Source organism: Umbelopsis ramanniana (genome assembly GCF_025399195.1).
Source record: "Umbelopsis ramanniana AG unplaced genomic scaffold K450scaffold_113, whole genome shotgun sequence".
Classification (NCBI taxonomy): Eukaryota; Fungi; Mucoromycota; class Umbelopsidomycetes; order Umbelopsidales; family Umbelopsidaceae; genus Umbelopsis; species Umbelopsis ramanniana.
Genome location: NW_026252199.1, coordinates 1 through 23,008, shown reverse-complemented (window position 1 = coordinate 23,008; position 23,008 = coordinate 1). Strand labels below are relative to the sequence as shown.

At 44.8% G+C, this 23,008-nt stretch overlaps 10 protein-coding genes across 10 annotated transcripts; 4 read left to right on the top strand and 6 right to left on the bottom strand.

Annotated features, from left to right (window-relative positions):
* Positions 1–828, top strand: K450DRAFT_263539 (uncharacterized protein). Its single transcript, XM_051592663.1, has one exon. It carries the CDS (start codon positions 61–63, stop codon positions 757–759), a length of 699 nt encoding a protein of 232 aa, XP_051440068.1. The 5' UTR covers positions 1–60; the 3' UTR covers positions 760–828.
* A 76-nt stretch (positions 829–904) lies between these two features.
* K450DRAFT_263536 (uncharacterized protein) lies at positions 905–4,805 on the top strand. The gene is made up of 10 exons (XM_051592662.1): positions 905–1,235; positions 1,329–1,389; positions 1,458–1,640; positions 1,712–1,876; positions 1,938–2,166; positions 2,232–3,176; positions 3,251–3,596; positions 3,673–3,862; positions 3,924–4,332; positions 4,397–4,805. Exons 1-10 carry the CDS (start codon positions 1,021–1,023, stop codon positions 4,612–4,614), a joined length of 2,961 nt encoding a protein of 986 aa, XP_051440067.1. The 5' UTR covers positions 905–1,020; the 3' UTR covers positions 4,615–4,805.
* On the bottom strand, positions 4,621–6,099 carry K450DRAFT_263533 (uncharacterized protein). The gene is made up of 6 exons (XM_051592661.1): positions 5,499–6,099; positions 5,393–5,416; positions 5,286–5,330; positions 4,964–5,226; positions 4,849–4,902; positions 4,621–4,771 (listed from the first exon to the last, which is right to left on the bottom strand). The coding sequence occupies exons 1-6, from the start codon at positions 5,615–5,617 to the stop codon at positions 4,755–4,757; spliced, it is 522 nt and encodes a 173-aa protein (XP_051440066.1). The 5' UTR covers positions 5,618–6,099; the 3' UTR covers positions 4,621–4,754.
* On the bottom strand, positions 5,754–7,254 carry K450DRAFT_263531 (uncharacterized protein). Its single transcript, XM_051592660.1, has 5 exons — positions 7,086–7,254; positions 6,948–7,026; positions 6,733–6,878; positions 6,160–6,663; positions 5,754–6,096 (listed from the first exon to the last, which is right to left on the bottom strand). Exons 1-5 carry the CDS (start codon positions 7,227–7,229, stop codon positions 5,890–5,892), a joined length of 1,080 nt encoding a protein of 359 aa, XP_051440065.1. The 5' UTR covers positions 7,230–7,254; the 3' UTR covers positions 5,754–5,889.
* Positions 7,255–10,602: 3,348 nt separating this feature from the next.
* On the bottom strand, positions 10,603–11,640 carry K450DRAFT_263518 (uncharacterized protein). The gene is made up of 3 exons (XM_051592659.1): positions 11,429–11,640; positions 11,120–11,372; positions 10,603–11,035 (listed from the first exon to the last, which is right to left on the bottom strand). The coding sequence occupies exons 1-3, from the start codon at positions 11,501–11,503 to the stop codon at positions 10,728–10,730; spliced, it is 636 nt and encodes a 211-aa protein (XP_051440064.1). The 5' UTR covers positions 11,504–11,640; the 3' UTR covers positions 10,603–10,727.
* Positions 11,641–11,783: 143 nt separating this feature from the next.
* K450DRAFT_263517 (uncharacterized protein) lies at positions 11,784–12,351 on the bottom strand. The gene has a single exon (XM_051592658.1). The coding sequence runs from the start codon at positions 12,079–12,081 to the stop codon at positions 11,863–11,865; it is 219 nt and encodes a 72-aa protein (XP_051440063.1). The 5' UTR covers positions 12,082–12,351; the 3' UTR covers positions 11,784–11,862.
* A 38-nt stretch (positions 12,352–12,389) lies between these two features.
* Positions 12,390–17,259, bottom strand: K450DRAFT_263513 (uncharacterized protein). Its single transcript, XM_051592657.1, has 9 exons — positions 17,006–17,259; positions 15,791–16,873; positions 15,385–15,726; positions 15,209–15,307; positions 14,995–15,141; positions 13,647–14,919; positions 13,301–13,587; positions 12,948–13,228; positions 12,390–12,880 (listed from the first exon to the last, which is right to left on the bottom strand). The coding sequence occupies exons 1-9, from the start codon at positions 17,207–17,209 to the stop codon at positions 12,583–12,585; spliced, it is 4,014 nt and encodes a 1,337-aa protein (XP_051440062.1). The 5' UTR covers positions 17,210–17,259; the 3' UTR covers positions 12,390–12,582.
* A 534-nt stretch (positions 17,260–17,793) lies between these two features.
* Positions 17,794–20,848, top strand: K450DRAFT_263506 (uncharacterized protein). The gene is made up of 9 exons (XM_051592656.1): positions 17,794–18,239; positions 18,310–18,344; positions 18,406–18,494; positions 18,556–18,887; positions 18,953–19,509; positions 19,594–19,743; positions 19,807–19,898; positions 19,981–20,140; positions 20,209–20,848. The coding sequence occupies exons 1-9, from the start codon at positions 17,834–17,836 to the stop codon at positions 20,764–20,766; spliced, it is 2,379 nt and encodes a 792-aa protein (XP_051440061.1). The 5' UTR covers positions 17,794–17,833; the 3' UTR covers positions 20,767–20,848.
* Positions 20,849–21,931, top strand: K450DRAFT_263498 (uncharacterized protein). The gene is made up of 4 exons (XM_051592655.1): positions 20,849–20,964; positions 21,034–21,214; positions 21,291–21,530; positions 21,599–21,931. Exons 1-4 carry the CDS (start codon positions 20,930–20,932, stop codon positions 21,794–21,796), a joined length of 654 nt encoding a protein of 217 aa, XP_051440060.1. The 5' UTR covers positions 20,849–20,929; the 3' UTR covers positions 21,797–21,931.
* Positions 21,932–22,233: 302 nt separating this feature from the next.
* K450DRAFT_263497 (uncharacterized protein) lies at positions 22,234–23,008 on the bottom strand. Its single transcript, XM_051592654.1, has one exon. It carries the CDS (start codon positions 22,946–22,948, stop codon positions 22,250–22,252), a length of 699 nt encoding a protein of 232 aa, XP_051440059.1. The 5' UTR covers positions 22,949–23,008; the 3' UTR covers positions 22,234–22,249.

Sequence of the window (23,008 nt, the reverse complement as noted above, 5' to 3'; positions counted from 1 at the left end):
CCTTCTGTAACGAATGGGGAACTTGACAAGACAGTTTCCCTAACTGGACATCAAAAAGCCATGTTCAAATCCATGACCAAATCATTGTCGATTCCTCATTTTGGATACAAGGATCAGTTTGAGTTGGACGCTGCCGCCAACTATCGCAAGGTCATAACAAAGTACATATCGCAGCATCCAGATCGATTCTCCTTTACCAAGATCTCTTATATGCCTATCTTTATCAAGTCTCTATCTGTTGCCCTTACTCATTATCCCATTCTCAACGCTTGCTTGATTACTGGCGATGATCCAACCGATGCTAACAAGGTTCAGATCAAATACCGTGGTTCACATAACATCGGGCTTGCTATGGATACCCCTCAGGGACTTATTGTGCCTAATATCAAAAACGTACAAAACAAATCTATTTTGGAAGTAGCTGAGGATCTTAATAGGTTGGTGGAGCTGGGTAGAAAGAATGCCATTCCTCCACCAGACTTCAAGGATGGTACTATTACGTTGTCGAACGTCGGTACAATTGGTGGAACATACGCTAGCCCAGTCCTTGTAACTTCTGAGGTAGCCATATGTGCTTTGGGAAAAACACAAACCCTTCCAAGATACAATGAAGAAGGACAAGTTGTGCCAAAGATGATTATGCCTGTGAGCTGGTCTGCCGATCATCGAGTGGTTGACGGAGCTACTATTGCTCGATTTGCTAATCTTTGGAAGCTATATATTGAACACCCTGAACTTCTCGCTAGTGAACTTCGATAATAGTAGATTTTATTATTTAGAGACATAAAGCAATTTTGTTTTTTATGAAGGGCAACTGATTTCAATGGGTAAAATCAAATTAAGCACATTTGCTTGTGACGTGCCTTGATCCATCGCCTGCGACATTTTGTCAGATCGCAGCCATCAGGCTGTAACCCGTCCTACAACCTCTCCCTGTTTGGCGAACAGTTCGAATTTTGGGTAGCAACGTATACCAAGTGAATCTGTAATTTTGGTTTCAGAGATTCCTCCACTCCAAGTATGGCAGCCGCAATTGCTACTACCCCGAGGCAGTCCTCCATATCCACTCCGGCTTCCCTGTCGTCGCCTACGTTTGCTCAGCACAATTCGCCTCAGATCCCAATGCCACACCCGCACCGAAAGGAAGTGGTGTGCGTCTTTGTAGTTGAAGGCACTGCCAAAATGCAGCCCTATTTTGCTACTCTTTTTGAAGCGTACTTGGAACCTATCCTCAGGTATACTAATGTCCAAGCTCTGCTGATGTATGATCCCCACCAGCTAGGCACGAAACATCTTTAACCGGCTCCAAATTTCAATTATTTTGACAGACAATTAAGAGCGCCCATCATCACTGATGGCGATGAGAAGCAAGCAAAAACAAAGGTCACTGTAAGTTATCCGGTCTATTTCAATTGAGCTATGGAATACATCCAATCTGACAGTAGTGCCTTACATAGCCAATCCTAAAGTATGGTTTGGTCGTTTATGGCGATTATGAGCCATCATCCACGGTGACAGTCGACCGAAAATACTTTACGTCGGATTTCAGTTTATTTCACAGCGTGTTCAAGAATATCAACTGCTCACAAGGCGGAATTCTGAAGAATGCAGTGTATGAAGGTTTAGTAGCTGCCTTGGAGGTATATGTCAGCACATGAATCAAAAAATTTAATGAGAACAGTTACTGATCCGGTCTGCTTCACTGATTTAGCTTTTTGATGACTACAAGCTGAATGCTGAACCAACGTCCAGCGATCCAATCTTTCACTGCATTCTGGTCGCAGCAAGCTTACCCTATAATATGAGTGTTCGCTGTAATATTTCAGAGAAGTATGATAAATTTGGATTATCGAATATAGTGGAAGAGATGCGCAAGGTATGTTTGAACTACACAATGTACGTCGAAATCACAGAATTAATTTCGCCGCGTCCCTCAGAACAATGTACAAATGTCATTGGTTTCACCGCGTAAAGGCTTTCATGAGCTCGAAAGGCTGCCTGCGATGGTCAACAATAAGAAGACCGAGATTAACAAAATAACAGACACTATCAACCCACTACATGTTGTTCAGCTCGCCGGTCTTAAACTCCCAACCCCTCAGGCAACGCCAGCTCCAACGCCGCCAACATCTGCTATCCCGTCAGTAGGCGGTGTTCCGATCATTGGTAAGCTAATAGCATATTTGCAATTGCACAGAAAAACAGCACTCAACCATGGATTTTACGTATAGATCAAACCAAAGCACGAAAATCGGTGAGCTCCCCTGGAGCTTCTCAAACTACAACTGCTACGACGCCTGCAAGTAAGAGAATGAAGCGAGACAACTCGCCAGGCACGATAAATATACCAAAACCGGCTATTGATACGAAGACTATCAACGATCCAGCGGCCGTGGCTGCTGCAGGACCAGCAGTCTCCAAGCCGCCGGTTGTTCATCATCAACCAACACCTCAAGTTAAACCATCACCCACATCAACAGCATCCAGCAAGCCTTCTCCCGCATCCATTAAGATTGAACAAGGTACACAGCCGATTGCTAATGTCCATGCTGCACCTGTTACGCAACCTGTTCAGATGCGTAATGTACAAGGGACCAAACCACCACAGCATCCTGGAATGCCTCAGCAGATGAACGAAAATTTGCTATTGCAGCAGCAGCAGCAAATGCAGATGCAACAACAACGTCCACCGCAGCAACAAACCCCTCAGCAACAACTTCAGCAACAGCAGCAAATGCAGCAGCAACAGCAAAAACCTCCTCAAGCTCAGGCGCAGGCACAAGTTCAGCAGCAACAAGCTCTCCTGGCTTCCACAATACTGCAGACCACCCAGCGACTGCAACAAGCTGGTCTCAATCAGCAACAAATCCAACAGCAATTGATGCAGCAAACCGGGCTTACGCCTCAACAACTTCAGCAGTTCCGAATTCAGCAACAAAGGAATGCGTTGATGGCATCCGGAAACCTCACCCCACAACAGCAACAGCAACTATTGTTGTTACAGCGTGCTCAGCTCAAACAAAACGAGCAGATTGCTCGAAACGAGAGTACTGCTCCCATCTCGGCTATGAACAATATGGCATTTGCCAACCAACAGCAGCAGCAACAACAACAAATTGGTTCCATGCCACCGTCTAATTCTCCCACGGTGTCGATGGCCAATACCGGCTTAACTCGTAAGCATTTTTTTTTTTTTTTTTGGTAGTGCAAATATGAAAGATGTGATTTTTAACATCGACCTTGAATTCAGCTACGTCACTTCAAAATACCCTCCAACAGCAGAGAATGGTGCTGCAGCAACAATTGAATGCAAGCAGCCCAAATGCTGTCGATGTCGGTATGGGTATGCAGCAACGGCCCCAGATGGCAGGTCTACACCAGGGCTTGACACCTCAACAGTTGCTTCAGCAACAACAACAACAACAACAACAGCAATCTATTCCGCAAGGGATGCCAGCATCCCCTATATGGACTGGGCATATTGTGTGGAGCATCAAAACCCCACATGGAGCGTTGACAGAATTTGCTTGTCATTGTGGTGCATACCCCGTTGCTCTTCGAGGTAGTAGTAACACGGCTGTTGCCGTTGACGGCTAGTAAGTGATGAAAAATAGGATGGTATAGGCCAACGGACGATGACAGTGTAATCTAACCGATGATTTGGAATACCAGTCAACCAGAATTATGGCCACAAAGAATTCAGATCACTGGATTGTCACCTCTTGCCAAAGCTGCATTATTACAAAAGCAAGCATTAGAGAACAATCTGCCCTACTGTCAGTTCCGACCTTCGGCTAACAGTACCAGCCAGGATGTTAACAACTTTTCACTCCTCACTAAAAATCTTGAACAACGAAAATTTGTAAGTATACTCTGGAAACGGGTGTATGTGGAGTATATATCTAACGATTGTACCCACCCAGATGGCAACGGCGGTGTTCAACAGCCCTGGGGTCAACCAGGCAACTGGAATGCAGGAACAGCACCATGGGCTTGTTTTGATCTACTCTGCTGGAAAGCTCATCGGTATTGTATTCACCAAAATTCCTATTCCTGATATTGCCAACATGCCGACGCCTGGGGTACCAGCCAATGCGCCGGCGGTGGTAGGAGCCGCTGCCAAACCGCCTAATAATCCTGCGGCCATGCTCAATGCCAATATGCAGCAGCCCACTGCCAACACTAATTTGGCTTCGAATCTCATGAACAATAACAACAACAATAACAACGCCAATATGCAAATGCTTCGTAATCTGACCCGGCACCAGCAACAGATGATGACCGCTGCTGCTGGTAACCCGGCTGGTGCGGCGGTGCAGCCTGGGCAAAACGGTAAGACAGGGAGTTTTGATGTGAGGGTATGTAAAGAGTATGAGGCTGATGGTATTTTCACTAGGCTTAAATGCAAACAGTCTGCTCATGTCCAACATGAACCTCAATAATGCCAATATGGGTATGCCACAAGCAAATGGGGGCGGGATGAACATGAATGCCGGGCAGCTCAACTTTAATGGTCTCGGCTTGTCGCCGGAAACAGTGCGTGAACTTCAACAACGTATACTGCTGGCGCAAAGGCAGCATCAGCAACAACAGCAGCAGCCGCCTGGACTCTAAAAATTTTCTTTTTAATTCCTATTCGCATAATAGAAACCATCCCCTACGAGTGTCCATTTTTCGTTTCTCTCATTGTTGTACCATAAACACATAACATAAAGTAAATACACTTGGTTTCGAATCTTTTGTTATTATTAAAATTACATTTGGCCGCATTCTAAGGAGATGGTAACAATTATTGGAGAAAAAGTTAGTAAGGTGGCAGGGACGCATGCAGGATGTGCACAACTGTACCTGTGATTTTGACTGGAAGTTTTGGTCGATTATTTGGGCCGGTCGACACGTTTTCTATTGCGCGGGGGGGTCAGAGCGAGCGAGCGACACGCAGCCAACATGAATCACGACGTACCTATTTTTCTCAGGGTGAGCAAACCATCGACTAATTTGCCAAACACAACGTGCTTTCCGTCCAAGAAGTCGCACTTGTCGCATGTGATGAAGAACTGGCATCCGTTGGTGTTGGGTCCAGAGTTGGCCATGGACAGGAGCCCGGCAGTGGTATGTTTGACATCAAAGTTTTCGTCGGCAAACTTGTCGCCGTAGATGCTCATGGAGCCTGTTCCGTCGCCCTTCAAGAAATCACCACCCTGGACCATGAAGTCCTTGATGACGCTTTGGGAGTGTGTGAGTGGCAGCAGCCAGGCAAGGGGGAGCAAGCCAAAGTCACTTACCGATGGAACAAACAATTCTTGAATCCCTGTGGAACACCGTTGCGCCTAACGAGGGAACAGATTAGTACGTGAAATTCACACCGGCCAATGCTGAAAGCAATACGCACTTGTATTCACCAGTACACAGTTGTCTTCACAGAAAAGAAAGAAATCACTGATTAGTATAGGGATTCGCCAGCTGGGCAGCCACGTAAAAACACCAATATAGCGTACCGGAAATTCTCTGCCGTCTTGGGTACTATGTCTGAAAAGAGCTCCATTTTCATTCGTCCAATTGGAACATCGCCAATGGAGATGTCGAAAAACACAACTGGGCGCTCCTGAGCTGACATGTTGAAAATGAATAAAGTGATCACTTTGATCGCGCAACCATTCTGTTCCCAAACGTGCTCCGCCAGCAGTCACGCATGCGGGTAATTTACTGTGAAAAACCGGTTTATATCCAGGACATGAAGGAAACTGTACAAAGCGTACCCGTAATCAAACGCTACAGGTGTAGAAGGTCCTAGTTTTTTAAAAAAGAGGCTGTTGGTACAGGAAGAAAAAAATATAGTAGTAGGGGATTTTCTCCACAAAATGTCTATGTGTGGGAGGAGTCTTTTTTTTAATCAATCCCTAGATACACCTTCATCCGATCATATACGGCAAAGCTGACAGCTGCCATAGGAGTCACCTTGAGGAATCCAATGCTAAGACCAACATAAAAGCCTTTGAAGCCTTTGACTCGGTATATATCATGGGCCGTATCCCAAAAACCTACAAAGGCATTAGGATTCATCAGGCCGCCAACTTGCATTCGTCTACGAATAACCTACAATACATGATGAGGCTACGAAGAAGTGATGAGCGATGTATTTAGTCATTGGAAACTTACCTCAAGCGGGTAGCTACAGCTTTGTGCAACCACACCAGCGACACCTCCACAGAACAATTCAGCCCAAGCCTTTAGAATTGGTTTATCCCGACGTTTTTGTTGTTCGTGTGTCAAGTTGGTTGAAGAGGGATCAAAGTCGAAAGGTTTCAAGGTATATTTGGTGACAAGCGGATTGTACCTGCAATAATTTGTCATCGCTGAGTAAGTCAGGAACGAAACTCCAGCGTAGGGAACCATGCCCACTAGGGTCGGTAAGAACCCGCGATAGAAGTTGAGAATTCGCCAATGGATGCCCTTGCTCTGTAATGCTGCTCGCTCGTTGTAGATCTGCTGGCAAGTCAATCGAACGCTGGGTTTTTCTTTTCCGGTACCACGAACTTCATAGGCTAATCGCACTCGGACAAGTTCAAGTGGATAGGTGAACATGACGGATGTGACACCTGCCATAGAGCCCGCCATAAACTGCTTCATGGAGCTTTCTTGAGCACGTGTTGGCATCAACAGCTGCAGAATAGACAGTGAGTGAGTAAAAAAAGTGGCAAAGCGAAAACACTCTAGGAAACTAATGCTTACGGTTCTAAATTGTTCGTAAGCAACAAACTTGATGGCGGCGTAGGGAAAAATACGCAGCAAAGTTACACTATGGCCCTGGAACAATCCACTCAAGCCATTTTGTTTGACAATCACTCCTCCAGCCCTGAATACGCCAGTCCAAGTGCCTATGGAAGTGCTCATGTTTAGCCTTTTCTATCTGAGTCTCTCTCTCCAGCAATGTACGGCTCGCTTACCGGCGTATTTCTCAAATATAGGGTTCCGAGTTTGGAACAATATCTTGACTCTATCCATTGGAGCAATAGCTGTTTTGGCCTGTACGGGGACTTTAGGATTATTTGAAAGTTTCGGATTTTCCCTGGAAGTTGACTTACCATGCATCCGGCAATGCCACCTGCCAAACCCGATCGAATGACATAGTCCATGTTCTTTGTGTTCCTCTTTTCCACTACCTCACCGGCCAGTCTGTGAGCAGAAGGATCCTGCTGAACCGACACATTAGGTGACAGCTGAGCCATTCAGAAGTGGAGTGGGGGAAGAGCGGGGTCAAAGGGTTTTGTTACAAAATTTGTAAGGATGCTTCAACGATCACATGCTATCCCCGCTTATCCGTATCCCCTAACCCAGCTTTCGCACGATCCCGTGCAAAGATGTGACAAAGCTCATTTCATTTTGACAATGTTTTTACTTGATACAAGGGTTTTACTAGTATAATTTTTCATTCAGTAGCTCAGAATTCTCGATAAGTGTCCTTAAGAAGGCCTGCTCCCATTTCGAGTTTTCAAATACTCTAGTTAATGAATCATATGGACATCGAAGAAAGTTGGGTGCAAACACCATGGCCAGGTTATTGACATTCATTCTTGTCAATTGGGTGGATTCGGGGGCGGTAAATTTCTGTTGGGAGAAAAACAAGGTTTTGGGGATGATCAGCACCTGCGTTGTTTCTTTTTCCCCGCCTTTCGTCTGAACACTTACCGCTAAAAAGTTGGCCATATACAGCACGATGCGTCGGTTGACTTCAGGGAGTTGCTGAATGACTTCAATGGCTTGGTTGATATCCTCTGAATGTTTGATGCATAGCTCATAATACTCGGTAAGGATCAATGGGTTTGCAAGATCACGTAGCCAGTACTTCAATAATGAAGCGGGGACGTTAGGATCAGTAATGCCAGCTGAGTCATAGCGTCCATTTTCAATGCGGATTCTCTGTTGGTTGGATTGGATCAGCAACCCGTACATCTCGAATGCCCATGTCTTGTTTCCAACACTTACCAACTCGGTCACATCGTCCGCATCGCCAGGAACACGGAAAATGCCTTCGGATGTCAATCCATTCAACTCCAACACCATGTTGGCCAAGAAGGGGACGATCTTGGGAATATCGAGATCAGTAGTACTAGCTTGCTGTTCCATGATAAACTCCAACGTCTCTCCAAACACTGAAGGTTTGAAAGGGGCATCCTATGTAGTTTAAGGAGTTCGTTAGCGCGGGAAAGCAATTGAAGCAATAACGATTCTGCGCTTTCTTTTTACCTTGGCTCTTTCAATTTCAGCCACTGTCAATACTTTGCCTTTCGCGCCGCGAGAGCATATCTTGGTAAGTTTTGATGACACATGTTGGCTCATCACATCCATCTTGTTTTCCTTCTGATCATGATGCTGTTTGACAAACTCGGTCAAATAGGACTCTAAATTCTTTGAAGGTGGAAAAGTGATGGTGATGACGCATAGAATTTCCCATCCTTTCAAGACGCTCCAGCTGCAAAGAGTCAATGGAAATCGTCAGCCCATATATATAAAACGGCAAGGCTAGGAGAAAAACTTACTTGTTGGGGTTATTGTTCAATTGCTTGCAAACTTGAACATAAATTTCATCTCTCATTTGACCCTGCGTAATACCGCAATTGCATAGCCACTGTAAATCTTCATTTGCAGAGGAGTTCCTTGGGCGACTTCGATCCCCCATAATCATTTGTATGAGCTTGAAGGATTTCAGAGCATCCTTGTGCAAATCTTTGTTAAGCATCATAAGAGGTTGCTTGATGGAGTCCTACAAAGTAAAATAGAAATGCGCATTTATATTAAAAATAAAGTCTTCTTTTTTTTTTTTTTTTTTTATAGAAAATAAAGTCTTCTTTCCAGGTTGGATGCCACCTCGAAAGGGTACTGTACCTTGGTCCATTGCAACATCTCTTCCATAGGGACTTTGCGACGGAACAATCCCTTCTTATGTGTTGAGAAATATTTCTTTGCAAAGCCGTCGATGGCGAATTGAGTGATCTCACGTTGTAAATTAGCTGGTAAAGTGGGTCTAACGAGATGAAGGTAAGTGAAAAGACGTTTTCGGACCCATGCAATGCTTTATTTCTTTTTTTTCAGTTACTTCAAAGGACTTACATATCATTGTTGGCATGCGGTGGTGGCATGGGTGGAGGTGAAGGATTGGCAGTGGGTGGTTGGTTAAGTGGATTCATGGCGGTAGCAGCCTCTGTTATGTGGCGGGGAAATTAGCAGGTAGCACCAATATTATATAATGGGTTGTACAGCACGCACCTGGATTGGCAACAGGATCGCTTACAGACAAGGATCGACCAGTCGGCAAGGGTTTGTTTTCGATGTGTCTAGAAGCAGATGAACTGGACTTATAAGACTTTGTCAAGCTCATGAAGGCTGATTCAATGGATGCGCGCGAAAGTGAAAATTGAGATTGGCGAGCTGACTTGGTACTACGAGTTGCGGTTGGAGGTTGCTACATTCGGAAAAGAACATGCCCTAACATTAGTATCCCGCAACCTCCCATGCTTGACTAAAAAGATAATCGTTACCTCTATCACCGCACCGTTGGCTCCTCGTGCGCTACGCTTCCAATCTCCGAAGGGTTGTCTTCGTCCTAAAGTAAATAAACTACTGTTGCTTGTTGGGGATGGAGAAGGTGGCAAAGCCGCGGCTAACGATTCGGGAACCAGCCCCGGACCATCAGTGTGTTCAATGTATGACGATTCCTTTGGAACATCTTTGCGGGTATCTGAATTTGAACGTTGGTGATGAATACCAGACCATTCCGACTCCTTCAGCTCAGATACTGGTAAATCAAGTGATCGACTATGTCTCTTGGCATTGACGGCAGGAGATGATTCAAAGCTAGCGGTATTCGGCTGTGCCGATGGATTGATGGCGGATGTCGGCGATCGCAGCGGCGGCTCCAACGGTGTTGGTTTTTGGTCAGTGTCCTCTTGTAGAAAAGTGGGTACGTCGTTTTGCGCGGATAATATATCGGACATTCGTTTTCCAATGGCTGAATTTTGCTGCAGACAAATCAAATCAGCCATTTCCCAAGGCTGGGAAGAGGGATTTCCCATTGGGCTTACCTGAATTTTCATCAATGGAATGATGGTTTTGTTTTCAGGTCTAAACCATTCCGTGGTGCCGGTCAAAGTGTTGTAATAATAGGGTAGCTTGTTATTTTCGTCCCATAGCTCCCACCAATCACCTTCTGGATCCTCCGTTTTACTAAAAATCGAACTAGTTTAATAAAGCCAAACCGAACTGGGGATTTATATCTCGATTATGACGACTTACGTTGTTCCTTGTTTAGGCCGTTCCCAAATACATTCTCCCGTCATCTGAATTGCACAGATCAGCCATGTGAAACGGGATGACCCCGCAAATAAAAAAAAGAAATCTTACCGGATTGGCGAAGAAAGTGTCCTTTGACTGAGGATCGATTATCTCTACCCAGTCATAGGTAGGTACCATAGTGTGAATAGTGTAAGGAAGGAAGGAAGAAAGAAAGAGCGCAAGTAGAAAAAAAATAAGGGAGAGTTAAAATAGCGCCAATTTTATAGATTTTTTTGGCTCCATCCCATCAAAGGCTTTGTACCAACGTTTCACCAGCATGGTCTTTCAGCTTATTTAATTAAATAGATGTGAAATAACTTATTGGGAGACAAAACGTAGAGGAAGGGGGCTAGTTAATGTGTTTTCTATTGGGGGGTTTTCTCAAGCTGGCTGGTTCATCGAGCGTACCATAGCCCCATTAGTAAATTGGCAGCGTTGGTTTCATCTACACTTGGCTCAGCCGCTTGGTCCCATAGAGACGTACTTGGCTTCTGCGGCGTAGGGCTATGGTGTTGCCGACGGTAGGTGGGCGACATACTCCGCGGCGTCCTTGAGCGATGTGGTGTTGTACTTCTCTTGGCAGATTCATCGGCCACCGGTGGGTTAAACATTGGCGATGTAGGAGTTAAATAGGCTTTGGAGGCAGCCTTGATGCTACGTCGATGTGGAGAGGTAGGAGGCGGGGTCCGTGTTGAATGAACAACTAGCCAGGCGGGGTAAGTGAGGTGAGAATGGTTTCATAGTTTTGTCGATTGAATCTCCCCAGGCACTTCTCAGCGGAACTTACCATAATCATGATAGGCTTTGCGTATGGGCAGTCGAGATGAGCTACGCACCTTTCTTTCAGTACTAGAGGACGATTCGTTGGAAGAAGTGGTAGAACGAGCTACCTGCTTGGCATAACCATGTGCATGGTTGTAAGGAGAAAGCGGACTATGTCGCATTAATTTAGACTCTAGCGTATCCAACGCACAGGTTTCATATCCATATTGCGCTTTGAACGCAGCTAAAGCGAGTCGAATGTGCATTCGCTCTAAAAGCTAACCATATCATATAAGTCAGTGCTCTATGGTACCACGGTGATAGACGTATATACCTTGTCGATCTCCCCTTGCTTTCGTCTAGACGAGCGCTTGGAATAGAATGAATGATCTACAGGCGCCATGACCATATATTACTTGTCAGTATAATAAAACTAAAAGGTCCTTAAAAATTGAGCTTTGTACAAAATTGGTGTTTAGCCTCGTTGAACGGAGGCGATAAGCTGATGCGTTTGCAGGAGTTGAACAGTAAAAAGAGAAAAAGGGAAAAAAAGAAAGCCAAGTAATGTTGAAACAGAAGTCTGTTGATTTTAAAAATATTCATTCTTTTCTGGCTGTATCATCTGGCCACGAATGAAGTGAGTGGTTGTGATCGAAAGGTTACGGTGAAATTTTAACCTTTCCCTTCCTGCCCACCCAACTTCCTTCTTTGTCCCTCCCCCCACCTATGTTATGGCAATGGAGGAGACTTGGAAGGGCATACCTGACGTCAAAAAGACATAAAAACACGACTCTTCAGCTGGAACGCGTTCAAGTCACAAGATAACATCACCAGACCTGCAGCGCAAAAGTAGCAACTGTGTGACAGCAACGTAGACCGATGGGTCCAATGACGAAATTGCAAACCGGTTTTAACCACTGCCTTTAAGTTCATGCAAAAAAAAATTGGATTGAATGCAAACAATGTCTCAATAGAACGACGCGCCATGGCCCTGAAACAAGACGAATTGATGCGCTGATGGTTTCAAGGGAAATCAAAGGGAAATGTATATTGGCCGAGCCAACGAATGCGCATAGAAGAAAATGGTACTACAGCCGACAAAGAAGTGCAGGGTTTGTCATATTTTCTCTGTACACATGCCCCCACTGGACCGTATCATGGAATCATTTTTGATAACGTGGTGGGAATGGTAGGCATGGCACATGGGTCGCACAGTTGGTAATAAAGATGGTGTTGTGATTGAACCCTTTTTCACACACAAGGCAAAAAGACAACGAAAATCGTTATAATATCATATTTTTTTGGGGGGGGGGGGGCGGAGGGGGCAAAAGGAGTTGCCGTGGAGCATTACGGGTAGCAGTGAAGATAGCTAGCTGTGTTCATGGTGTCTAAGAGAACAATCGAATGAACAATGAGAGTGAATACAAACAAAAATGATACACGGAAGAAAGAATAAATTGTAAGGGAGTAGGCGATGAATTCAATTCATCATCTTCGCATAGAGGCATAGTTGGTCTGGCTACTGGTTCGCTGCATGTGGTTGACGAATTGGAAGAGGTGTTGGTACTCTGGTCTGAACGAATGATTCATGCAACCGTGGATAACCGGGTATGTGTTGGTAGCGCCATAGTGGGTTAGACGAACATGTTCACCAGGAACAATTTGAATGAGCTCTCCATTGTCCACGTTACGAACTTCAATGAATTGAGGTTCAACCGCAATGATGTAAGGATGGAAGTACACGACGGAATCAGGTGTGCCTTCCCATTCACACAGCAATGGTGTTCTAAAATGGCGAAAGCGTTAGACTATTGAGAAGCAACTTTGGAGCGAAAAGGATATCGCTGACTTACCTAGAAGGACCGCGTGGAACAAGAGCACCATGATTATCCACGTAAAAGGCAAACTTGTTATAGCACATCAAGAACTTGTCGTGGATACGATACATAGCCAAAGGCTTCAAGGAATCGCCTAGTCTTTGCACAAAATTGAACTGTGGATCGAGGAGATCGGGAAGGTTACGGCTGATATTGAGGTTTTCAGGATCGATGATCTCAAATCCTTTCTCGCAAACAACATTGATCTTGGACTTCAAAAAGTGCACATTGCTAGAGTCTGCTCCAATGTAAAAGTCCTGTATGTAACAAGCAAAGCGTCAATAAAAATGGTTATGCAGAGACACACATCCACCACCTTTCCTTCTTACCTTATAATGCTTGAACCAGGTCGAACCTCCACGACCCAAGAAACCAGGTCGATTGGTCAACATCTTTGCGTTTTTGGGATCACGCAAATCACCGCACGAAGGTTCAAGTGCTGTGAAGACACTGTTGGTGTTCTTGCGCTTCATGTAGACAACCAAATTTTTGCCATTGCAAACACCGGTTTGGAAATAAGCTACGTGCTGAGCAATGGATTGAGAATGTCGATCGGGAGCCTTGCTATTGACAGGAGATGTCAAGAGGTGTACGGGATAAGCCGTCAAGGATTTTTCTGCAAATACCCTGTCAATACGCCTTCAAATCCCGTTATGATAAGCTAATGCAACTCACCTGCTAGAACAAGTAAAATATTATTGTCCTCCAGAACAGCCAGTTGAGTAACGGATTGTGATGACAGAACTCGTCTGAAAGTGTTGGTATCACCCTCTAAGCCAAACCATACACCTGCATCAGTTCCGACTGCCACACGCTTATATCCATCACTGCCCATGAACGGAGTCGAGCAGTTGACTTTGCCCATACCAGTAATAGAGCTGCTGGTAGTGCTGGGGAAAGTGGAGTCGCTAAGAGTACGAAGTTCGAATACTTCACGATCACCATGCTTCTTTCGCAATGCTTCCTTGGCCTCGTCAATCTTTTCCTTCCATTGTTGCTTCTCGGTGGTGGTATTGGCATAAAAGTGATACATATTTCCACGCTGACCAAGATGATGAATGGTAAGAGCATTGGTGCCGGCACCATTACCGGTGCTTGTCATGAGCATGTTCGACCCTGCAGTGAGAGGGGTATATAGACCAAAATCGCTGTTGTTATGCACAAATAACAGTTGGAGAGGGATGGGTGGTCGCCAGACGACATATTCTTCATCCGTAATACCCTTGCGAGGTTTGGTCATTAACAGGACGTGATCAAACAAGAATACATGCAAATCTTGCTTTTCCGTCATTTCCAAACCACTGGTGTTGCGACGTTTGAGGTCTCCTTCAAAGAACAATTGACGTTGTGGGTCGGTCAACTGGAGATCGACAATTTCACCTTGCTTGAACGTGATGTATTCATCAAGTTGAAGGACTCGCAGTTTTTGCTTGGAGGCAGCCGTCAATTTATCGACATCTGTAGCAATGCCTCGAATGATTTCAAGACAAGCCGTCAAGTTGGCATGATCTGGGTGGTCTTCAGGTGTCTTTTTCAATATAGCGTCAAGCAACAATGGATAACGTTGCATACGAGTGACGGGATAAATAAGGAAATGGCGGAATGGAAGTCGGCGAGTACGCTCAATGTCGCGCGATTCCGTTTCTTTCACAAAGTTGGCAAATGCCACGTTCTTCTTGGTTTCAGATTGCACGGCATGTTCAGCCAAAATGAAATGAGGTCCATATTGCCGGTATGGCTCGACAAAGCTGGGAAGGTGTTTTAAGAACACATCACCGATCTCAGGAACGCGTTCCTTGTCGTATTTGCGTTGACGATCTCTCAAATCCCTGTAAACATCTGTACTGATTTGTCGAATTTCCTGATAATTACTAAAGACTTCTCTGATGAAGGAGTCTCGCTTATTGGAATCAATGATCGAAGACGTTTTAAGTGGTTCCACAAAGAACTGTAGCCCGTGCACAATTAATTTCATTAGTTTCATGTATTGGCATGTTGCGCATCCATCAAGTCAGCCACTTGCCTCGTGCAACACATTGAGATCCTTATTGTAATCCTCTTCAGAATACACAAATTCGTAGATAGCTTCTTGTCGAGCAATTTCGTCCTTGGATGTGCTACTTCGCAACTCTTCCGGCACATTAGCAGCCCATGCACGAATAGAGTGAGGCTAAAGGGTTGGACGAAGGTTAGCAAGAAGTGATGTGACCCGGGAGGGAATTCAGTATAAGATTTACCGTATCCTCTTCTTCTATATGTTCGGCCGCTTCAAATGAATTCTGTGAGTGCACGGATGCACGATGATCATTCCCGTCATTATCTGTTGTTAACTGTTGCTATAGACAATCCCCCCATTCGTGTTAGCCTAAGCATATCCTATAGCGTCATCGCGCCTAACCATCACATCACTTACATCCTCGGTAACCTCGGTTACATGAGTCAACACTGGAACATCTCTACGGGGAGGACGATTAGGACATCGAGGGGCGTAACAACCACCTCCAGCTGGCATACAACCGCGAACATAGCATGGAGTAAGTGGAGTGTAGATGCCATAAGGATATTCTTGGTCGCCAGTATCTTCGTCGAAAGTGTAAATCTCGTCCGGCGAGTCGTAAACAGTGTTTTTCAGTAATGATTTTTCAGAATAGGGAATCGGCATGAACAGTTGAGGCTTAGTATGCATAAGCGCCTTGGCAACCTTGAGACATTGCGCATTGGTGAAATGCTCAGGCAAAAGAGCCCTTAGGGTATTCTATACATAGGGATGGTAAATAAAAGATAAAAATTTCACTTTTTCACCGCCTCACACCACTTACCACTGCCTCCTGACCAGTAAAACTTTCTGGATACTCAAACGCACAGAACAATTCACGGACATGTTCCAAAGCTCGAATTTTGGCGGTGAAAGCTCTTGAAAGGATGGAAAGAAAGGCATAGTTATTCCCCTGCATGGCATAAGCAGTCGTTTTCGCCACCTTTTGAAATATAGGACTGTCCGGAGGAGAGTCAACATCATCATCTCTGGAGAGATGATACGTTTTCACAGGCGCTTGAGGGGGTACTACAGGCGCAATGACAATGGGAGCTGGTGGAGCCGCTCGATGATTGTAATGAGATTCCTTTTCAGGCACACCGTACGGTGGTTGAGGTAGCCCTTTCGCTTCGGTGTACTTGGGAGGGATCTCGGGCGGTGGGAGAGGTAGACTTTTTTGCTCGACCATGTTGGCTGGGGTTTCGGGCAAAGGATGGTGATGACGCTGAGATGATGAGGACGATAACGTCGTGTTGGTATACGAATCGTGCGATGGTAAGGCAGGCGGCGGAGGACGTTGATCTAACGATATTCTGTCAAAGCGACTGCTGACCTGACTGTAGTCATTGCTGTATGTGGACGAAGTATCGTTCTGTTGAAAGTGTTGGTTGGATGGTGAGGTCGGATAAAATTGGCCCGACAAAGGACGATTATGAGTCGTATAGCGGTGTCCAGGGGAGCCTGGTGGAGTACGAACTGACTGGTAATCGGACGGCGGATAGGATGTTTCATATCCTGCTGCTGTCTGATGTGCATAAGAATAATCAGAAGGAACAGGCATCTGTAGGCCACCGTCCGATTGCCTATCCGATAGACTATATCTCGGGTACGTCGGAGGATACACATCATTTGCAGCAGCTACAGGAGGATACACCGCTGCAGGGTAGCCTTGGTTGCTGTATGTTGCATCATAGTACTGTTGTTGTTGTCCGTAAGAAGCAGTCGAAGAGTTAGAGTAATAGGCAGGCGCTTGTGTACTACTTTGATAAGGCTGTGAGCCATAGCTGGGATAGCCATGGTCTTCATACGATCCGACGGAATCTCTGTTGTATGGTGCGAGAAGACTTGGATTGTCGTACTGATTGTACTAGAGGGTAATGAAAAAGTTGTCAGCATAAAGGACTGAGCGGGCTAAGGTTTATGGAGATCCGTATTTGGGGGGTAATCTCGAGCGGCAGTCATCATGCCGTGACATTGAAATAACAGCTGTGCAACATACCGGCATATTCTGATGTCGATGCGTAGAAGGCATGTAGCCGTTATGAGGACGAGATTGCTGCTGCGGATAACTGGATTGTCCAGCCACACCAGTTTGAGATTGATTGGATGAAAGTTCATAAATATAAGAATCGACATCTTGCATCAGCCCAGATAGACCAGGTGATGAACCGCCATCGTATTGGCCTTTAGACTGGCTACCCATTTCCTAAGGAGAAGCAGAAGTGAAGGGAAAAAAAACAAGTGTTGGCCAACGCTACGAGGTACAAAAAAGTGGCACGCACTCTTTTCCCAAATTCTATCTGGGGCTAGTCACATGCCTTGAGGGCGGAGGAGCCTGCTGAAGGGCGACCTTACAGAAATTCAAAGCAATAACAAATGCTCTATTGGAATATGTAAATAAACTGAAGGCCCATGGAGGATTGCTTGTTAAGTTTAGGGATGTACATTGTCATAAAGAAGTATTCCACGGGTGCAAACCCTCCCCGGTTTCTATTTCCTTCAGCACCAGTGCTCGGGAAGCCCAGGATATGCTTCAGAGTACATATTGAAATGGACACTAACCGCCAGCCTAGACAAACCCTCTTTTATCATTCACAGTAAGCCTTTGTTCTGAGGCCAGTTCATTTAAAAGTTGTCTAATGAACTCTTGCCAACACTTTGCTCCTTGTCTACGTTATTGACTAACATCATCGATGTTTGAGCTTCCTTCAACTGCCATCCATATATGGAAAGTGGTAAATCGTCATGTCATGAATTTCATGGAACGACCCAAAAAGTTTCAGCTTATTTAATTACTCTACATTTCTGATGCTAATTGTTGAGGAACATGAATGATCCAATAACTCACTATCAAAGTGGAGCTGCTAGCGATTCGAGGTCCCAATCTGGAACATTGAATCGTTCACTGTCATATACCAATCCCCGACCTGACGAAGGCAAGCCGCCAAGCGCTGCAACTGTCGGTCGGTCCGCATCCTATCAAGACGTACGTAAAGAAAAGAAGACTATTCCAAACGAGTTTGAACTGGAATGGGTCAAAGAAAGTGACGTAGAAGCATTTGAACGAGCCCTCTATTATGATCCACTCAAAAGCCCGTCCGTCTTAAGTATAGGCGCTGACTCTGGAACGGAACAGATCTCTGCTTTGAACGACTTTGCTCCTGTGCGCGAGAAGGTCTCTCGGAAACGAAAATCAAAAAAGAAGGTGAAGACGGACGCTGGTTATCCCAAGGGTAAGCGCCGCATACCATCGCTTTAGGTTTTGTCCCATTGATTTGACAGCTTCGTCGTACTTGACTTTAGGATTTTCATACACCTTATTGCGATATCCCTTAATGGTACGTATATAACTTACATATTTGCATTCTGCTTGTATATCCAGCTGACCTGCTGTTTTAGGCATTCATTGGCCTTATCATGGCCATTGAGCTTACATTTTATTTATGGTTACGGCAAATTGTCAATTCCTGGGAATGGCTTGTCAATTGGTAGGTGCCAAAGTTTTAACCTGATGTAAAAAGTGGCTGCGCTGACAAACCTGTATACCAGGAGAGGTAAAAGCCAGACCCTACGTCACAATATGCAACAAGCAACGACATATGAAGAGTGGTGCCAAACGGCGGAGGCGTTGGACAAGCAATTCAAAAAGGATGAGTGGAAGGAGATAGACGCTTATGGATATTACGACTACGCATTGATTCACAAAATTGTACGAAACCTGAGCAAATACCGACAATCAGATAAACCAAGTGATGCATTGAAGCAAAAGGATATATTATACGCTTGCCTCAAAAACAATTTTGGTGGCATCGAGAATCAAAAGCTGTATAGCAATACATTCCTCGGCACCAAACATCTTATTGAGGATTACGTCGAAGAAGGTAAAAACAATTTACTGCCTTTTTTGCTGTGTGGTCTCTGTAGGTTCTCACCGCTCTGTTTATAGTGACCAAGTCGATCACTGCCTTTTCACAAAACTCGAATCTGTCGCTAGAGGAAAGACAGCTTGCATTCAAACTCTTTTCTAAAAACTATGGTCGTACTGCCTTGTGTTTGTCGGGGGGTGCTACGTTTGGCTACTATCATCTGGGTGTAGTGAAGGCTTTATTCGATCGCAGATTGCTTCCATCTGTTATCACCGGGACATCCGCTGGTGGACTGATTGCTGCCCTCGTTTGCTGCAGAACGGACGAAGAACTTGCTCAGGTGCTTAATCCAAAGCTGAGCAGTCGAATCACAATCGCCTATGAATCCACTTGGCGATGGATGTTACGGTACTATCGCACTGGAGCAAGATTTGACAGCGTTGACTGGTTTATCAAAGGATCATGGTTTACTCGTGGATCACTCACATTTTTGGAAGCGTACGAGAGGACGGGCAGAATTCTTAACATATCTGTGATCCCGCACGACCCGCATTCACCTCCCAAGCTTTTGAACTACCTAACAGCACCACATTGCGTCATTGCCACGGCCATAATCGCATCGGCTGCAGTTCCTGGTGTAAGTAAAGGCAATGGCATTTCACGCACAAGCTGAGAAGAATCGCTTTTATAACCCATTCTTTCTGGTCTTCTTCAAATATAGATTCTCAACCCAGTAGTCTTGATGCAAAAACTTCCAGGAACAGATGAGCTGGCTCCTTATAGCTTTGGAGCAAAATGGAAAGATGGATCTCTCCGTACCGATATACCAACACAAGCACTTCACACTCAATTCAATGTAAAATACACCATAGTAAGTTCGGCGAGTTTGTTTGAATTGAGAAGAAAGAATACAAACATTGACATTACCATTTAGGTATCCCAAGTCAACCCTCACGTGCATCTATTTTACTATAGTAACCAAGGCAGCCCAGGAAATCCAGTTTTACATAGATCTGGCAAAGGCTGGTAAGTTATACGACGTGATGATGACCAAACTACCCTGAATTCTAAAAAAAAAAAAAAACTAAAAAAAAAAATTGGATCGAAGGCGTGGAGGGTTTTTAGCGTCGTCGATAGAGCAATTCCTCAAGCTCGATCTTTCAAAATGGCTCAAAGTCATTAGAGACCTAGAATTAATGCCGAGATTGCTCAATCAAGACTGGAGTTCAGTATTTCTCCAGCAATTCGGAGGCAGCGTTACGATCATCGTAAGTGCCATTGTTTTATCCAATCCCGTTCTAACCAGTGTCTAATTTACGATTTGAATCTCCGGCAGCCAAAGTCAAGATTGTCTGATTGGCCACGGATATTAACTGACCCGGACGAAACGATTCTGGCCCATATGATCAAGGTGGGCCAAGCGCAGACATGGCCAAGCATTTCAATGATATCCAACCGAGTGAGAATTGAGGCTGCCATTCAGCGTGCCCGTGAGCATGTACGCGATCAGATGCGGGCGGTGAAAACCAAGCGGAGCAAAGCCAACGGCCACCTTGGCAAAGGAGCAGGATTTCAATTGCGAGCTCAGCACGCTTTGTCCCGAGAATTCAGTGACGACGGAGGCGGTAGCTCGGATGAAGCGGCCTTTTTGGAAACCGGAAACCAGGACGCACGCACTGAAGAAGAAAAGGAATTATACAAGGCGGAAAGACGACAATTCCTGGCAAAGTTTTCCGATAGGCGAGATTTAATGGATGGCAAAGACGTTATGGCTGACTCAAGTGAAGCTGAACGTCAGCAAGAAATACAAAAATTTTATCAAGAAATTGATTCATCTGACGAAGCAGAAGAGGATGACGACGACGTTGATTCTTTAGAATCTTTAGATATTTGAATAGTTAGAAGGTTGACAGTATTAAAAAATTGTAGCAAACCAATCACGCTGTGTGAGACCATCCACTTTTGCCAAATGAAGTGGTCAGGTGATGCCTGGTTGACGGTATAGAAATTTCCAAGCCTCGCCAAGCTTTGAGAGTCCTCTGGTCTTTCCTTATCAAATGCTTTCAAAATGTTGTTTCTGTGTTGACCTGAGGTAAATCTGTCATTTACACTGTCCTGTTATTTCGCAAAAGCATGTGTGCTCACTCTTTTTTCAAAATAGAACGGCAACATTGTTGCTTGCCGTGCTCGGGGCAATGAGTCATTTATGGTCCGCCTTTGCCATGACTGGCATGGTCGATTCGCTTGAGAATGACGAATTCTCTAGCATGTACACCGGTCTCACTCTTTATTCATATGCTACTGGCCTCTTGTGTCTTGTCGGCGCTGTTGGTGTTGCCAAGGTACATTTTTTACCTGCTTTTACCGATTTTTTTTTTTTCTTTTCAATCAATTGACTTTCGTATCTTTTTTTCACAGAACAACATCAAGAAAGTCAGAGTCTTCTCTATCTATTACTGGGTCGAACTTGTTCTCAACTTCATCCTCTCCACCTCCTTTGCCTTCGTTGCCTTCAGCATCAGTCAAGATGTTTGCGATGAAGTTGCCCACACCGACTTGGGTAACGGTGAGAACATGGATATGGACGAATGCCTTAATGTTTATCTTGACACTGCGTCTATTGCCACCGTGGCTCTTGCCTTGAACTTGTTGCTCAAGGTATGCATATCGTCGATGTCATGTTTCAGATAGCGTTGCCATTACTAAACTCCTTCTATCTCCGCTAGCTTCACTATGCCCTTGCTATCCATTCCTACTACAATAAGCTCAAGTATGAACTTGCACACCCTGAACTCGCTTTAAGCGACGTTGATGTTGTTTCTTGCCCATACACTCCCGTCGCAACCATGGAGAAGGACGCCAATGCTGTCGCTCCACCAGCCTACGTCGCTGGTCAAAAGTTTGTTATGGACGAAAAGAACTAAGCATGTAGTAGTATTTTGTAGACATAGCAAGTTACGGACCATGTAAACCACCTGTAGTCCCAATTTTTTTTACGTATAAAACAAAAAGTATATAAAGTACACGAGGATTATACTTTCTTTTTTATCAAATGGTCGTATCTGAAGCAGTCAGGTATTCATCAAATGAGCACCATGTGGGAGTAGATCCTTTTTTTTCTTTCAAAAAAAACTAGATACTTAGTTGAACGAAAGCATCAGCGTCACCCACATGGATACTTGTTGAACGAAGGCAGCAGCTTCAATCGTTGTTCACCTGGATACTGTGAACGAAGGCCGCAGCTTCCAGTCACCGACCTGGATAAAGCAGTAACTTACAATAGCCACACATCCCTTTGAAATTCATAGTTTCTGATAGGCTAAACTGGAACGCTGCTATTTTTGAAAATCTGTATATATATATAATAAAATCTACTATTATCGAAGTTCACTAGCGAGAAGTTCAGGGTGTTCAATATATAGCTTCCAAAGATTAGCAAATCGAGCAATAGTCGCTCCGTCAACCACTCTATGATCGGCAGACCAGCTCACTGGCATAATCATCTTTGGCACAACTTGTCCTTCTTCATTGTATCTTGGAAGGGTTTGTGTTTTTCCCAAAGCACATATGGCTACCTCAGAAGTTACAAGGACTGGGCTAGCGTATGTTCCACCAATTGTACCGACGTTCGACAACGTAATAGTACCATCCTTGAAGTCTGGTGGAGGAATGGCATTCTTTCTACCCAGCTCCACCAACCTATTAAGATCCTCAGCTACTTCCAAAATAGATTTGTTTTGTACGTTTTTGATATTAGGCACAATAAGTCCCTGAGGGGTATCCATAGCAAGCCCGATGTTATGTGAACCACGGTATTTGATCTGAACCTTGTTAGCATCGGTTGGATCTTCGCCAGTAATCAAGCAAGCGTTGAGAATGGGATAATGAGTAAGGGCAACCGATAGAGACTTGATAAAGATGGGCATATAAGAGATCTTGGTAAAGGAGAATCGATCTGGATGCTGCGATATGTACTTTGTTATGACCTTGCGATAGTTGGCGGCAGCGTCCAACTCAAACTGATCCTTGTATCCAAAATGAGGAATCGACAATGATTTGGTCATGGATTTGAACATGGCTTTTTGATGTCCAGTTAGGGAAACTGTCTTGTCAAGTTCCCCATTCGTTACAGAAGG

Excerpts from the sequence above, each read along its gene's own strand:
- K450DRAFT_263539 (XM_051592663.1), top strand. The coding sequence starts at position 61 with ATGTTCAAATCCATGACCAAATCATTGTCGATTCCTCATTTTGGATAC.
- K450DRAFT_263536 (XM_051592662.1), top strand. The coding sequence starts at position 1,021 with ATGGCAGCCGCAATTGCTACTACCCCGAGGCAGTCCTCCATATCCACT. Across the intron at positions 1,390-1,457 it reads AAGCAAAAACAAAGGTCACT|CCAATCCTAAAGTATGGTTT; the intron begins GTAAGTTATCCG and ends TGCCTTACATAG. Across the intron at positions 4,333-4,396 it reads GGTGCAGCCTGGGCAAAACG|GCTTAAATGCAAACAGTCTG; the intron begins GTAAGACAGGGA and ends TATTTTCACTAG.
- K450DRAFT_263533 (XM_051592661.1), bottom strand. The coding sequence starts at position 5,617 with ATGTCAGCTCAGGAGCGCCCAGTTGTGTTTTTCGACATCTCCATTGGC. Across the intron at positions 5,417-5,498 it reads AAGACGGCAGAGAATTTCCG|ACAACTGTGTACTGGTGAAT; the intron begins GTACGCTATATT and ends TTTTCTGTGAAG. Across the intron at positions 5,227-5,285 it reads AAGAATTGTTTGTTCCATCG|CGTCATCAAGGACTTCATGG; the intron begins GTAAGTGACTTT and ends ACACTCCCAAAG.
- K450DRAFT_263531 (XM_051592660.1), bottom strand. The coding sequence starts at position 7,229 with ATGGCTCAGCTGTCACCTAATGTGTCGGTTCAGCAGGATCCTTCTGCT. Across the intron at positions 6,664-6,732 it reads CTTACGAACAATTTAGAACC|CTGTTGATGCCAACACGTGC; the intron begins GTAAGCATTAGT and ends TCTATTCTGCAG. Across the intron at positions 6,097-6,159 it reads GCTGTAGCTACCCGCTTGAG|GTTATTCGTAGACGAATGCA; the intron begins GTAAGTTTCCAA and ends CATGTATTGTAG.
- K450DRAFT_263518 (XM_051592659.1), bottom strand. The coding sequence starts at position 11,503 with ATGGTCATGGCGCCTGTAGATCATTCATTCTATTCCAAGCGCTCGTCT. Across the intron at positions 11,373-11,428 it reads AGCAAGGGGAGATCGACAAG|CTTTTAGAGCGAATGCACAT; the intron begins GTATATACGTCT and ends TGATATGGTTAG. Across the intron at positions 11,036-11,119 it reads CAAAGCCTATCATGATTATG|TTGTTCATTCAACACGGACC; the intron begins GTAAGTTCCGCT and ends CCGCCTGGCTAG.
- K450DRAFT_263517 (XM_051592658.1), bottom strand. The coding sequence starts at position 12,081 with ATGGCGCGTCGTTCTATTGAGACATTGTTTGCATTCAATCCAATTTTT.
- K450DRAFT_263513 (XM_051592657.1), bottom strand. The coding sequence starts at position 17,209 with ATGGGTAGCCAGTCTAAAGGCCAATACGATGGCGGTTCATCACCTGGT. Across the intron at positions 16,874-17,005 it reads ATCGACATCAGAATATGCCG|TACAATCAGTACGACAATCC; the intron begins GTATGTTGCACA and ends ATTACCCTCTAG. Across the intron at positions 13,229-13,300 it reads CCTGGTTCAAGCATTATAAG|GACTTTTACATTGGAGCAGA; the intron begins GTAAGAAGGAAA and ends TGTTACATACAG.
- K450DRAFT_263506 (XM_051592656.1), top strand. The coding sequence starts at position 17,834 with ATGAATGATCCAATAACTCACTATCAAAGTGGAGCTGCTAGCGATTCG. Across the intron at positions 18,345-18,405 it reads TATTGCGATATCCCTTAATG|GCATTCATTGGCCTTATCAT; the intron begins GTACGTATATAA and ends CTGCTGTTTTAG. Across the intron at positions 19,744-19,806 it reads TCAATGTAAAATACACCATA|GTATCCCAAGTCAACCCTCA; the intron begins GTAAGTTCGGCG and ends ATTACCATTTAG.
- K450DRAFT_263498 (XM_051592655.1), top strand. The coding sequence starts at position 20,930 with ATGCTTTCAAAATGTTGTTTCTGTGTTGACCTGAG. Across the intron at positions 20,965-21,033 it reads TGTTTCTGTGTTGACCTGAG|AACGGCAACATTGTTGCTTG; the intron begins GTAAATCTGTCA and ends TTTTCAAAATAG. Across the intron at positions 21,531-21,598 it reads CCTTGAACTTGTTGCTCAAG|CTTCACTATGCCCTTGCTAT; the intron begins GTATGCATATCG and ends TATCTCCGCTAG.
- K450DRAFT_263497 (XM_051592654.1), bottom strand. The coding sequence starts at position 22,948 with ATGTTCAAATCCATGACCAAATCATTGTCGATTCCTCATTTTGGATAC.